This window comes from Scyliorhinus torazame, chromosome 15 (genome assembly GCF_047496885.1).
Source record: "Scyliorhinus torazame isolate Kashiwa2021f chromosome 15, sScyTor2.1, whole genome shotgun sequence".
Taxonomy (NCBI): domain Eukaryota; kingdom Metazoa; phylum Chordata; class Chondrichthyes; order Carcharhiniformes; family Scyliorhinidae; genus Scyliorhinus; species Scyliorhinus torazame.
Window position 1 is genome coordinate 213,282,745 of NC_092721.1, and position 12,074 is coordinate 213,294,818.

General features: G+C 54.1%; 1 protein-coding gene across 1 annotated transcript in view; it reads right to left on the reverse strand.

The window, feature by feature from the left end:
- Window positions 1–12,074, reverse strand: part of LOC140391351 (arfaptin-2-like) — a 282,669-nt gene that overhangs the window by 888 nt on the left and 269,707 nt on the right. The window contains exon 9 of the mRNA XM_072475930.1: window positions 2,265–2,452. Within this exon, the coding sequence (XP_072332031.1) occupies window positions 2,265–2,452 (188 nt within the window). The remainder of the gene's footprint in view (window positions 1–2,264; window positions 2,453–12,074) is intronic.

Consider the following 12,074-nt stretch of genomic DNA (forward strand, 5'->3'; position numbering starts at 1 on the left):
TGGGCAGAGGGGGGGCGAGTGGGCAGAAGGGGGGCGAGTGGGCAGAGGGGGGGCGAGTGGGCAGAGGGGGGGCGAGTGGCAGAGGGGGGCGAGTGGGCAGAGGGGGGCGTGGCAGGGGGGGCGAGTGGGCAGAGGGGGGGCGAGTGGCAGAGGGGGGGGCGAGTGGGCAGAGGGGGGGCGAGTGGGCAGAGGGGGGGGCGAGTGGCAGAGGGGGGGGGCGAGTGGGCAGAGGGGGGGCAGAGTGGGCAGAGGGGGGGGCGAGTGGGCAGAGGGGGGGGCGAGTGGGCAGAGGGGGGGCGAGTGGGCAGAGGGGGGGGGCGAGTGGGCAGAGGGGGGGCGAGTGGGCAGAGGGGGGCGAGTGGGCAGAGGGGGGCGAGTGGGCAGAGGGGGGGCGAGTGGGCAGAGGGGGGGCGAGTGGGCAGAGGGGGGCGAGTGGGCAGAGGGGGGGCGAGTGTGGCAGAGGGGGGGCGAGTGGCAGAGGGGGGCGAGTGGGCAGAGGGGGGGCGAGTGGGCAGAGGGGGGGCGAGTGGGCAGAGGGGGGGCGAGTGGGCAGAGGGGGGGCGAGTGGGCAGAGGGGGGCGAGTGGGCAGAGGGGGGGCGAGTGGGCAGAGGGGGGGCGAGTTGGGCAGAGGGGGGGCGAGTGGGCAGAGGGGGGGCGAGTGGGCAGAGGGGGGGCGAGTGGGCAGAGGGGGGCGAGTGGGCAGAGGGGGGGGCGAGTGGGCAGAGGGGGGGCGAGTGGGCCAGAGGGGGGGCGAGTGGGCAGAGGGGGGCGAGTGGGCAGAGGGGGGGGCGAGTGGGCAGAGGGGGGGTGGGCAGAGGGGGAGTGGGCAGAGGGGGAGTGGGCAGAGGGGGAGTGGGCAGAGGGGGAGTGGGCAGAGGGGGAGTGGCAGAGGGGGAGTGGGCAGAGGGGGAATGGGCAGAGGGGGAATGGGCAGAGGGGGGAGTGGGCAGAGGGGGAGTGGGCAGAGGGGGAATGGGCAGAGGGGGAGTGGGCAGAGGGGGAGTGGGCAGAGGGGGAATGGGCAGAGGGGAATGGGCAGAGGGGGAATGGCAGAGGGGGAATGGGCAGAGAGGGAATGGGCAGAGAGGGAATGGGCAGAGGGGAAATGGGCAGAGGGGAGTGGGCAGAGGGGGATTGGGCAGAGGGCGGAGTGGGCAGAGGGGGAGTGGGCAGAGGGGGAGTGGGCAGAGGGGAGTGGGCAGAGGGGAGTGGGCAGAGGGGGAGTGGGCAGAGGGGGAGTGGCAGAGGGGGAGTGGGCAGAGGGGGGAGTGGGCAGAGGGGGAGTGGGCAGAGGGCGAGTGGGCAGAGGGCGAGTGGGCAGAGGGCGAGTGGGCAGAGGGCGAGTGGGCAGAGGGCGAGTGGGCAGAGGGCGAGTGGGCAGAGGGGTGTGGGCAGAGGGGGTGTGGGCAGAGGGGGTGTGGCAGAGGGGTGTGGGCAGAGGGGGTGTGGGCAGAGGGGGTGTGGGCAGAGGGGGTGTGGGCAGAGGGGGTGTGGGCAGAGGGGTGTGGGCAGAGGGGTGTGGGCAGAGGGGGTGTGGGCAGAGGGGGTGTGGGCAGAGGGGTGTGGGCAGAGGTGGGTGGTGGGCAGAGGGGGTGTGGGCAGAGGGGGTGTGGGCAGAGGGGGTGTGGGCAGAGGGGGTGTGGGCAGAGGGGGAGTGGGCAGAGGGGGAGTGGGCAGAGGGGGAGTGGCAGAGGGCGAGTGGGCAGAGGGGGTGTGGGCAGAGGGGGTGTGGGCAGAGGGGGTGTGGGCAGAGGGGGTGTGGGCAGAGGGGGTGTGGGCAGAGGGGGTGTTGGGCATGAGGGGGTGTGGGCAGTGTGAGGTGAGGCATTTGAGTAGGAAGAACATGAGAGAAACAATGTAAAATCAGGGGTACGGTTGTTAAAGGAATGCAGCAGCAGAGGGATCTGGGTGTCGGTGTTGATAGATCAGTGAAGGTGGCAGGACGGGTGGAGAGAGCAGTTATTAAAAGATGTATTATTCTGCATTGTATTAATAAGGGCAGAGTGTACAAGAGCAAGGAGGTCATGTTGGAATTCCCTGTGTCAGTTGGAGTATTGCATGCAGTTCTATCTACACGCTGTAGGCAGGTTATGGAGAACGCAGGGAGAGACTGAGTGCAGAGAAGCTTCAGAAGACTGGTTCCAGGGATGAGGAACGTTGGTGACGTGGAGAAATGAGGCGAGCTGAGGTTGTATACAACACCATTCTGCCCCGTGTCCCGAACATCTCCTGTAACAATAACATATGAAGCAATATCCCCAACTGCCAATCAGCACCTTGTTCTCCTCCAGAAATTTCAGCTTGATGGTGACATCATTGCGTAATCGCTCATATTTCTCCTTATGCAGCAGGTACAGCTGCTGCGCCAAATCAATCTTCGGCAGGGTGATGGAATCACGGGGTCCCAGGTTCAGCTCCTCAAGGTCAGTGCGATAGGCATCGTACTCCAATCTACAAAGTGCAGCACAGGTTAGATATATCTCCATAATAGAGTTAGATACAGAGTAAAGCTCCCTCTACACTGTCCCCATCAAACACTCCCAGGACAGGGACAGCACGGGGTTAGATACAGAGTAAAGCTCCTCTACACTGTCCCCATCAAACACGCCCAGGACAGGTACAGCACGGGGTTAGATACAGAGTAAAGCTCCCTCTACACTGTCCCCCATCAAACACGCCCAGGACAGGTACTGCCCAGGGTTATACAGAGTAAAGCTCCCTCTACACTGTCCCATCAAACACTCCCAGGACAGGTACAGCCCGGGGTTATACAGAGTAAAGCTCCCTCTACACTGTCCCCATCAATCACTCCCAGGACAGGTACAGCACGGTGTGAGATACAGAGTAAAGCTCCCTCTACTCTGTCCCCATCAAACACTCCCAGGCCAGGTACAGCCTGGGGTTATACAGAGTAAAGCTCCCTCTACACTGTCCCATCAAACACTCCCAGGACAGGTACAGCCCGGGGTTAGATACAGAGTAAAGCTCCCGCTACACTGTCCCCATCAAACACGCCCAGGACAGGTACAGCACGGAGTTAGATACAGAGTAAAGCTCTCTCTACACTGTCCCCATAAAACACTCCCAGGACAGGTACAGCATGGGGTTAGATACAGAGAAAAGCTCCCTCTGCACTGTCCCCATCAAACACTCCCAGGACAGGTACAGCCTGGGGTTATACAGAGTAAAGCTCCCTCTGCACTGTCCCCATCAAACACTCCCGGGGACAGGTACAGCACGGGGTTAGATACAGAGAAAAGCTCCCTCTGCACTGTCCCCATCAAACACTCCCAGGACAGGTACAGCACGGGGTTAGATACAGAGTAAAGCTCCCGCTACACTGTCCCCCATCAAACACGCCCAGGACAGGTACAGCACGGAGTTAGATACAGAGTAAAGCTCCCTCTACACTGTCCCCATCAAACACGCCCAGGACAGGTACAGCCCAGGGTTATACAGAGTAAAGCTCCCTCTACTCTGTCCCCATCAAACACTCCCAGGACAGGTACAGCACGGAGTTAGATACAGAGTAAAGCTCCCTCTACACTGTCCCCATCAAACACGCCCAGGACAGGTACAGCCCAGGGTTATACAGAGTAAAGCTCCCTCTACTCTGTCCCCATCAAACACTCCCAGGACAGGTACAGCCCGGGGTTATACAGAGTAAAGCTCCCTCTACACTGTCCCCATCAATCACTCCCAGGACAGGTACAGCACGGTGTGAGATACAGAGTAAAGCTCCCTCTACTCTGTCCCCATCAAACACTCCCGGGACAGGTACAGCACAGGGTTAGATACAGAGTAAAGCTCCCTCTACACTGTCCCCATCAAACACTCCCAGGCCAGGTACAGCCTGGGGTTAGATACAGAGTAAAGCTCCCTCTACACTGTCCCCATCAAACACGCCCAGGACAGGTACAGCACGGAGTTAGATACAGAGTAAAGCTCCCTCTACACTGTCCGCATCAAACACGCCCAGGACAGGTACAGCCCGGGGTTATACAGAGTAAAGCTCCCTCTGCACTGTCCCCATCAAACACGCCCAGGACAGGTACAGCCCGGGGTTATACAGAGTAAAGCTCCGTCTACACTGTCCCCATCAAACACGCCCAGGACAGGTACAGCACGCAGTTAGATACAGAGTAAAGCTCCCTCTCCACTGTCCCCATCAAACACTCCCGGGACAGGTACAGCACGGGGTTAGATACAGAGAAAAGCTCCCTCTACACTGTCCCCATCAAACACTCCCAGGACAGGTACAGCACGGGGTTAGATACAGAGTAAAGCTCCCTCTACACTGTCCCCATCAAACACTCCCAGGACAGGTACAGCCCGGGTTTATTTACAGAGTAAAGCTCCCTCTACACTGTCCCCATCAAACACTCCCAGGACAGGTACAGCACGGAGTTAGATACAGAGTAAAGCTCCCTCTACACTGTCCCCCATCAAACACGCCCAGGACAGGTACAGCACGGAGTTAGTTACAGAGTAAAGCTCTCTCTACACTGTCCCCATCAAACACGCCCAGGACAGGTACAGCCCGGGGTTATACAGAGTAAAGCTCCCTCTACACTGTCCCCATCAAACACTCCCAGGACAGGTACAGCACGGGGTTAGATACAGAGTAAAGCTCCCTCTACAGTCGATTTCGGCGGGAGAATCAGCTGGTGAGTCAGTTTCAGCGGGAGCAGTGCGGAAGTGGTTGCTGGGAGGTAAGTGTGTCCTTTAAAACCACTTGTCTTTGCAGGGGCAGGCCAGTCGATTTCGGCGGGAGAATCAGCTGGTGAGTCAGTTTCAGCGGGAGCAGTGCGGAAGTGGTTGCTGGGAGGTAAGTGTGTCCTTTCAAAGCACTTGTCTTTGCAGGGGCAGGCCAGTCGATTTCGGCGGGAGAATCAGCTGGTGAGTCAGTTTCAGCGGGAGCAGTGCGGAAGTGGTTGCTGGGAGGTAAGTGTGTCCTTTAAAAGCACTTGTCTTTGCAGGGGCAGGCCAGTCGATTTCGGCGGGAGAATCAGCTGGTGAGTCAGTTTCAGCGGGAGCAGTGCGGAAGTGGTTGCTGGGAGGTAAGTGTGTCCTTTCAAAGCACTTGTCTTTGCAGGGGCAGGCCAGTCGATTTCGGCGGGAGAATCAGCTGGTGAGTCAGTTTCAGCGGGAGCAGTGCGGAAGTGGTTGCTGGGAGGTAAGTGTGTCCTTTAAAAGCACTTGTCTTTGCAGGGGCAGGCCAGTCGATTTCGGCGGGAGAATCAGCTGGTGAGTCAGTTTCAGCGGGAGCAGTGCGGAAGTGGTTGCTGGGAGGTACGTGCGTCCTTTAAAAGCATTTGTCTTTGCAGGGGCAGGCCAGTCGATTTCGGCGGGAGTGGAGCTGGCTGGTTAGTCAATTTCAGCAGGAGCTGAAAATTCTTATTTTTTTTAAACTTTTTTATTTAAATTAGTGTTTTAGGCGGGAACCGGAAGTCGACCCGCGGACGTCTGGGAAGACCCTCACCAATAAATTCTGGTGGAGAGGAAACCCGAGACACTACACGTGTAGTGTCTCCCACCCGCCCTCCTCCTCTAACCTAATAATAAAACCCATTGGTCTGAGGTAAGTACCATATTTTATTATATTATTATTGTTTTATTAAAAATTTAATTTAGTTGTTAGCCAGATCTTGGTAGAAAGTTAGAGGAATGGCAGGGAAGGGAGTGCAATGTTCCTCCTGCAGGATGTTTGAGGTCAGGGATGCAGTTAGTGTCCCTGCTGATTTTACCTGCAGGAAGTGCTGCCATCTCCAGCTCCTCCAAGACCGAGTGAGGGAACTGGAGTTGGAGTTGGAAGAACTTCGGATCATTCGGGAGGCAGAAGGGGTCATAGATAGCAGCTTCAGGGAATTAGTTACACCAAAGATTGGAGATAGGTGGGTAACTGTAAGAGGGACTGGGAAAAAGCAGTCAGTGCAGGAATCCCATGCGGCCGTTCCCCTGAGAAACAAGTATACCGCTTTGGATACTTGTGGGGGGGACGACTTACCAGGGGTAAGCCATGGGGTACGGGCCTCTGGCACGGAGTCTGTCCCTGTTGCTCAGAAGGGAAGGGGGGGAGAGGAGCAGAGCATTAGTAATTGGGGACTCTATAGTCAGGGGCACAGATAGGAGATTTTGTGGGAGCGTGAGAGACTCACATTTGGTATGTTGCCTCCCAGGTGCAAGGGTACGTGATGTCTCGGATCGTGTTTTCCGGGTCCTTAGGGGGGAGGGGGAGCAGCCCCAAGTCGTGGTCCACATTGGCACTAACGACATAGGTAGGAAAGGGGACAAGGATGTCAGGCAGGCTTTCAGGGAGCTAGGATGGAAGCTCAGAACTAGAACAAACAGAGATGTTATCTCTGGGTTGTTGCCCGTGCCACGTGATAGTGAGATGAGGAATAGGGAGAGAGAGCATTTAAACACGTGGCTACAGGGATGGTGCAGGCGGGAGGGGATTCAGATTTCTGGATAACTGGGGCTCTTTCTGGGGAAGGTGGGACCTCTATAGACAGGATGGTCTACATCTGAACCTGAGGGGCACAAATATCCTGGGGGGGGGGGGGGGGGGGGGGGGGGGGGGGAGATTTGTTAGTGCTATTTGGGGGGGTTTAAACTAATGCAGCAGGGGCATGGGAACCTGGATTGTAGTTTTAGGGTAAGGGAGAATGAGAGTATAGAGGTCAGGAGCACAGATTTGACGTCGCAGGAGGGGGCCAGTGTTCAGGTATGTGGTTTGAAGTGCGTCTACTTCAATGCCAGGAGTATACGAAACAAGGTAGGGGAACTGACAGCATGGGTTGGTACCTGGGACTTCGATGTTGTGGCCATTTCGGAGACATGGATAGAGCAGGGACAGGAATGGATGTTGCAGGTTCCGGGGTTTAGGTGTTTTAGTAAGCTCAGAGAAGGATGCTAAAGAGGGGGAGGTGTGGCGCTGCTAGTCAAGAGCAGTATTACGGTGGCGGAGAGGATGCTAGATGGGGACTCTTCTTCCGAGGTAGTATGGGCTGAAGTTAGAAACAGGAAAGGAGAGGTCACCCTGTTGGGAGTTTTTTTATAGGCCTCCTAATAGTTCTAGGGATGTAGAGGAAAGGATGGCGAAGATGATTCTGGATAAGAGCGAAAGTAACAGGGTAGTTATTATGGGAGACTTTAACTTTCCAAATATTGACTGGAAAAGATATAGTTCGAGTACAATAGATGGGTCGTTTTTTGTACAGTGTGTGCAGGAGGGTTTCCTGAAACAATATGTTGACAGGCCAACAAGAGGCGAGGCCACGTTGGATTTGGTTTTGGGTAATGAACCAGGCCAGGTGTTGGATTTGGAGCTAGGAGAGCACTTTGGGGACAGTGACCACAATTCGGTGACGTTTACGTTAAGGATGGAAAGGGATAAGTATACACCGCAGGGCAAGAGTTATAGCTGGGGGAAGGGCAATTATGATGCCATTAGACGTGACTTGGGGGGGATAAGGTGGAGAAGTAGGCTGCAAGTGTTGGGCACACTGGATAAGTGGGGCTTGTTCAAGGATCAGCTACTGCGTGTTCTTGATAAGTATGTACCGGTCAGGCAGGGAGGAAGGCGTCGAGCGAGGGAACCGTGGTTTACCAAGGAAGTGGAATCTCTTGTTAAGAGGAAGAAGGAGGCCTATGTGAAGATGAGGTGTGAAGTTTCAGTTGGGGCGATGGATAGTTACAAGGTAGCAAGGAAGGATCTAAAGAGAGAGCTAAGACGAGCAAGGAGGGGACATGAGAAGTATTTGGCAGGAAGGATCAAGGAAAACCCAAAAGCTTTCTATAGGTATGTCAGGAATAAGCGAATGACTAGGGAAAGAGTAGGACCAGTCAAGGACAGGGATGGGAAATTGTGTGTGGAGTCTGAAGAGATAGGCGAGATACTAAATGAATATTTTTCGTCAGTATTCACTCAGGAAAAAGATAATGTTGTGGAGGAGAATGCTGAGACCCAGGCTATTAGAATAGATGGCATTGAGGTGCGTAGGGAAGAGGTGTTGGCAATTCTGGACAGGCTGAAAATAGATAAGTCCCCAGGACCTGATGGGATTTATCCTAGGATTCTCTGGGAGGCCAGGGAAGAGATTGCTGGACCTTTGGCTTTGATTTTTATGTCATCATTGGCTACAGGAATAGTGCCAGAGGACTGGAGGACAGCAAATGTGGTCCCTTTGTACAAAAAGGGGAGCAGAGACAACCCCGGCAACTATAGACCGGTGAGCCTCACGTCTGTAGTGGGTAAAGTCTTGGAGGGGATTATAAGAGACAAGATTTATAATCATCTAGATAGGAATAATATGATCAGGGATAGTCAGCATGGCTTTGTGAAGGGTAGGTCATGCCTCACAAACCTTATTGAGTTCTTTGAGAAGGTGACTGAACAGGTAGATGAGGGTAGAGCAGTTGATGTGGTGTATATGGATTTCAGCAAAGCGTTTGATAAGGTTCCCCACGGTAGGCTATTGCAGAAAATACGGAGGCTGGGGATTGAGGGTGATTTAGAGATGTGGATCAGAAATTGGCTAGCTGAAAGAAGACAGAGGGTGGTGGTTGATGGGAAATGTTCAGAATAGAGTACAGTCACAAGTGGAGTACCACAAGGATCTGTTCTGGGGCCGTTGCTGTTTGTCATTTTTATCAATGACCTAGAGGAAGGCGCAGAAGGGTGGGTGAGTAAATTTGCAGACGATACTGAAGTCGGTGGTGTTGTCGATAGTGTGGAAGGATGTAGCAGGTTACAGAGGGATATACATAAGCTGCAGAGCTGGGCTGAGAGGTGGCAAATGGAGTTTAATGTAGAGAAGTGTGAGGTGATTCACTTTGGAAGGAATAACAGGAATGCGGACTATTTGGCTAATGGTAAAGTTCTTGAAAGTGTGGATGAGCAGAGGGATCTAGGTGTCCATGTACATAGATCCCTGAAAGTTGCCACCCAGGTTAATAGGGTTGTGAAGAAGGCCTATGGAGTGTTGGCCCTTATTGGTAGAGGAATTGAGTTCCGGAGTCGGGAGGTCATGTTGCAGCTGTACAGAACTCTGGTTCGGCCGCATTTGGAGTATTGCGTACAGTTCTGGTCACCGCATTATCGGAAGGACGTGGAGGCTTTGGAGCGGGTGCAGAGGAGATTTACCAGGATGTTGCCTGGTATGGAGGGAAAATCTTATGAGGAAAGGCTGATGGACTTGAGGTTGTTTTCGTTGGAGAGAAGAAGGTTAAGAGGAGACTTAATAGAGGCATACAAAATGATCAGGGGGTTAGATAGGGTGGACAGTGAGAGCCTTCTCCGGCGGATGGAAATGGCTGGCACGAGGGGACATAGCTTTAAACTGAGGGGTAATAGATATAGGACAGAGGTCAGAGGTAGGTTCTTTACGCAAAGAGTAGTGAGGCCGTGGAATGCCCTACCTGCTACAGTAGTGAACTCGCCAACATTGAGGGCATTTAAAAGTTTATTGGATAAACATATGGATGATAATGGCATAGTGTAGGTGAGATGGCTTTTGTTTCGGTGCAACATCGTGGGCCGAAGGGCCTGTACTGCGCTGTATTGTTCTATGTTCTATGTTCTATGTTCTACACTGTCCCCATCAAACACTCCCAGGACAGGTACAACCCGGGGGTAGATACAGCGTAAAGCTCCCTCGACACTGTCCCCATCAAACACTCCCAGGACAGGTACAGCACGGGGTTAGATACAGAGTAAAGCTCCCTCTACTCTGTCCCCATCAAACACTCCCAGGACAGGTACAACCCGGGGTTAGATACAGAGAAAAGCTCCCGCTACACTGTCCCCATCAAACACTCCCAGGACAGTTACAGCACAGGGTTAGATACAGAGTAAAGCTCCCTCGACAATGTCCCCATCAAACACTCCCAGGACAGGTACAGCACGGGGTTAGATACAGAGTAAAGCTCCCGAGACTCTGTCCCCATTAAACACTCCCAGGACAGGTACAGCCCGGGGTTAGATACAGAGAAAAGTTCCCGCTACACTGTCCCCATCAAACACTCCCAGGACAGTTACAGCACAGGGTTAGATACAGAGTAAAGCTCCTTCTACAAGGTCCCCATCAAACACTCCCAGGACAGGTACAGCCCGGGGTTAGATACAGAGTAAAGCTCTCTCTACACTGTGCCCATCAAACACTCCCAGGACAGGTACAGCCCGGGGTTAGATACAGAGTAAAGCTCCCTCTACACTGTCCCCCATCAAACACGCCCAGGACAGGTACAGCACGGAGTTAGATACAAAGTAAAGCTCCCTCTACACTGTCCCCATTAAACACTCCCAGGCCAGGTACAGCCTGGGGTTATACAGAGTAAAGCTCCCTCTACACTGTCCCCATCAAACACTCCCAGGACAGGTACAGCCCGGGGTTAGATACAGAGTAAAGCTCCCTCTACACTGTCCCCATCAAACACGCCCAGGACAGGTACAGCCCAGGGTTATACAGAGTAAAGCTCCCTCTACACTGTCCCCATCAAACACTCCCGGGACAGGTACAGCACGGGGTTAGATACAGAGTAAAGCTCCCTCTACTCTGTCCCCATCAAACACTCCCAGGACAGGTACAGCCCGGGGTTATACACAGTAAAGCTCCCTCTACACTGTCCCCATCAATCACTCCCAGGACAGGTACAGCACGGTGTGAGATACAGAGCAAAGCTCCCACTACACTGTCCCCATCAAACACTCCCAGGACAGGTACAGCCCGGGGTTATACAGAGTAAAGCTCCCTCTACACTGTCCCCATCAAACACTCCCAGGACAGGTACAGCACCGTGTGAGATACAGAGTAAAGCTCCCTCTACACTGTCCCCATCAAACACTCCCAGGACAGGTACAGCACGGAGTTAGATACAGAGTAAAGCTCCCTCTACACTGTCCCCATCAAACACGCCCAGGACAGGTACAGAACGGAGTTAGATACCGAGTAAAGCTCCCTTTACACTGTCCCCATAAAACACTCCCAGGACAGGTACAGCATGGGGTTACATACAGAGTAAAGCTCCCTCGACACTGTCCCCATCAAACACTCCCAGGACAGGTACAGCACGGGGTTAGATACAGAGTAAAGCTCACTCTACTCTGTCCCCATCAAACACTCCCGGGACAGGTACAGCACGGGGTTAGATACAGAGTAAAGCTCCCTCTACACTGTCCCCATCAAACACGCCCAGGACAGGTACAGAACGGAGTTAGATACAGAGTAAAGCTCCCTTTACACTGTCCCCATAAAACACTCCCAGGACAGGTACAGCATGGGGTTACATACAGAGTAAAGCTCCCTCGACACTGTCCCCATCAAACACTCCCAGGACAGGTACAGCACGGGGTTAGATGCAGAGTAATGCTCACTCTACTCTGTCCCCATCAAACACTCCCGGGACAGGTACAGCACGGAGTTAGATACAGAGTAAAGCTCCCTTTACACTGTCCCCATCAATCACTCCCAGGACAGGTACAGCACGGTGTGAGATACAGAGCAAAGCTCCCACTACACTGTCCCCATCAAACACTCCCGGGACAGGTACAGCACGGAGTTAGATACAGAATAAAGTTCCCTCTACACTGTCCCCATCAAACACTCCCAGGACAGGTACAGCATGGGGTTAGATACAGAGTAAAGCTCCTTCGACACTGTCCCCATCAAACACTCCCAGGACAGGTACAGCACGGAGTTAGATACAGAGTAAAGCTCCCTCTACACTGTCCCAATCAAACACGCCCAGGACAGGTACAGCCCGGGGTTATACAGAGTAAAGCTCCCTCTGCACTGTCCCCATCAAACACGCCCAGGACAGGTACAGAACGGAGTTAGATACAGAGTAAAGCTCCCTCGACACTGTCCCCATCAAACACTCCCAGGACAGGTACAGCACGGAGTTAGATACAGAGTAAAGCTCCCTCTACACTGTCCCAATCAAACACGCCCAGGACAGGTACAGCCCGGGGTTATACAGAGTAAAGCTCCCTCTGCACTGTCCCCATCAAACACGCCCAGGACAGGTACAGAACGGAGTTAGATACAGAGTAAAGCTCCCTCTACTCTGT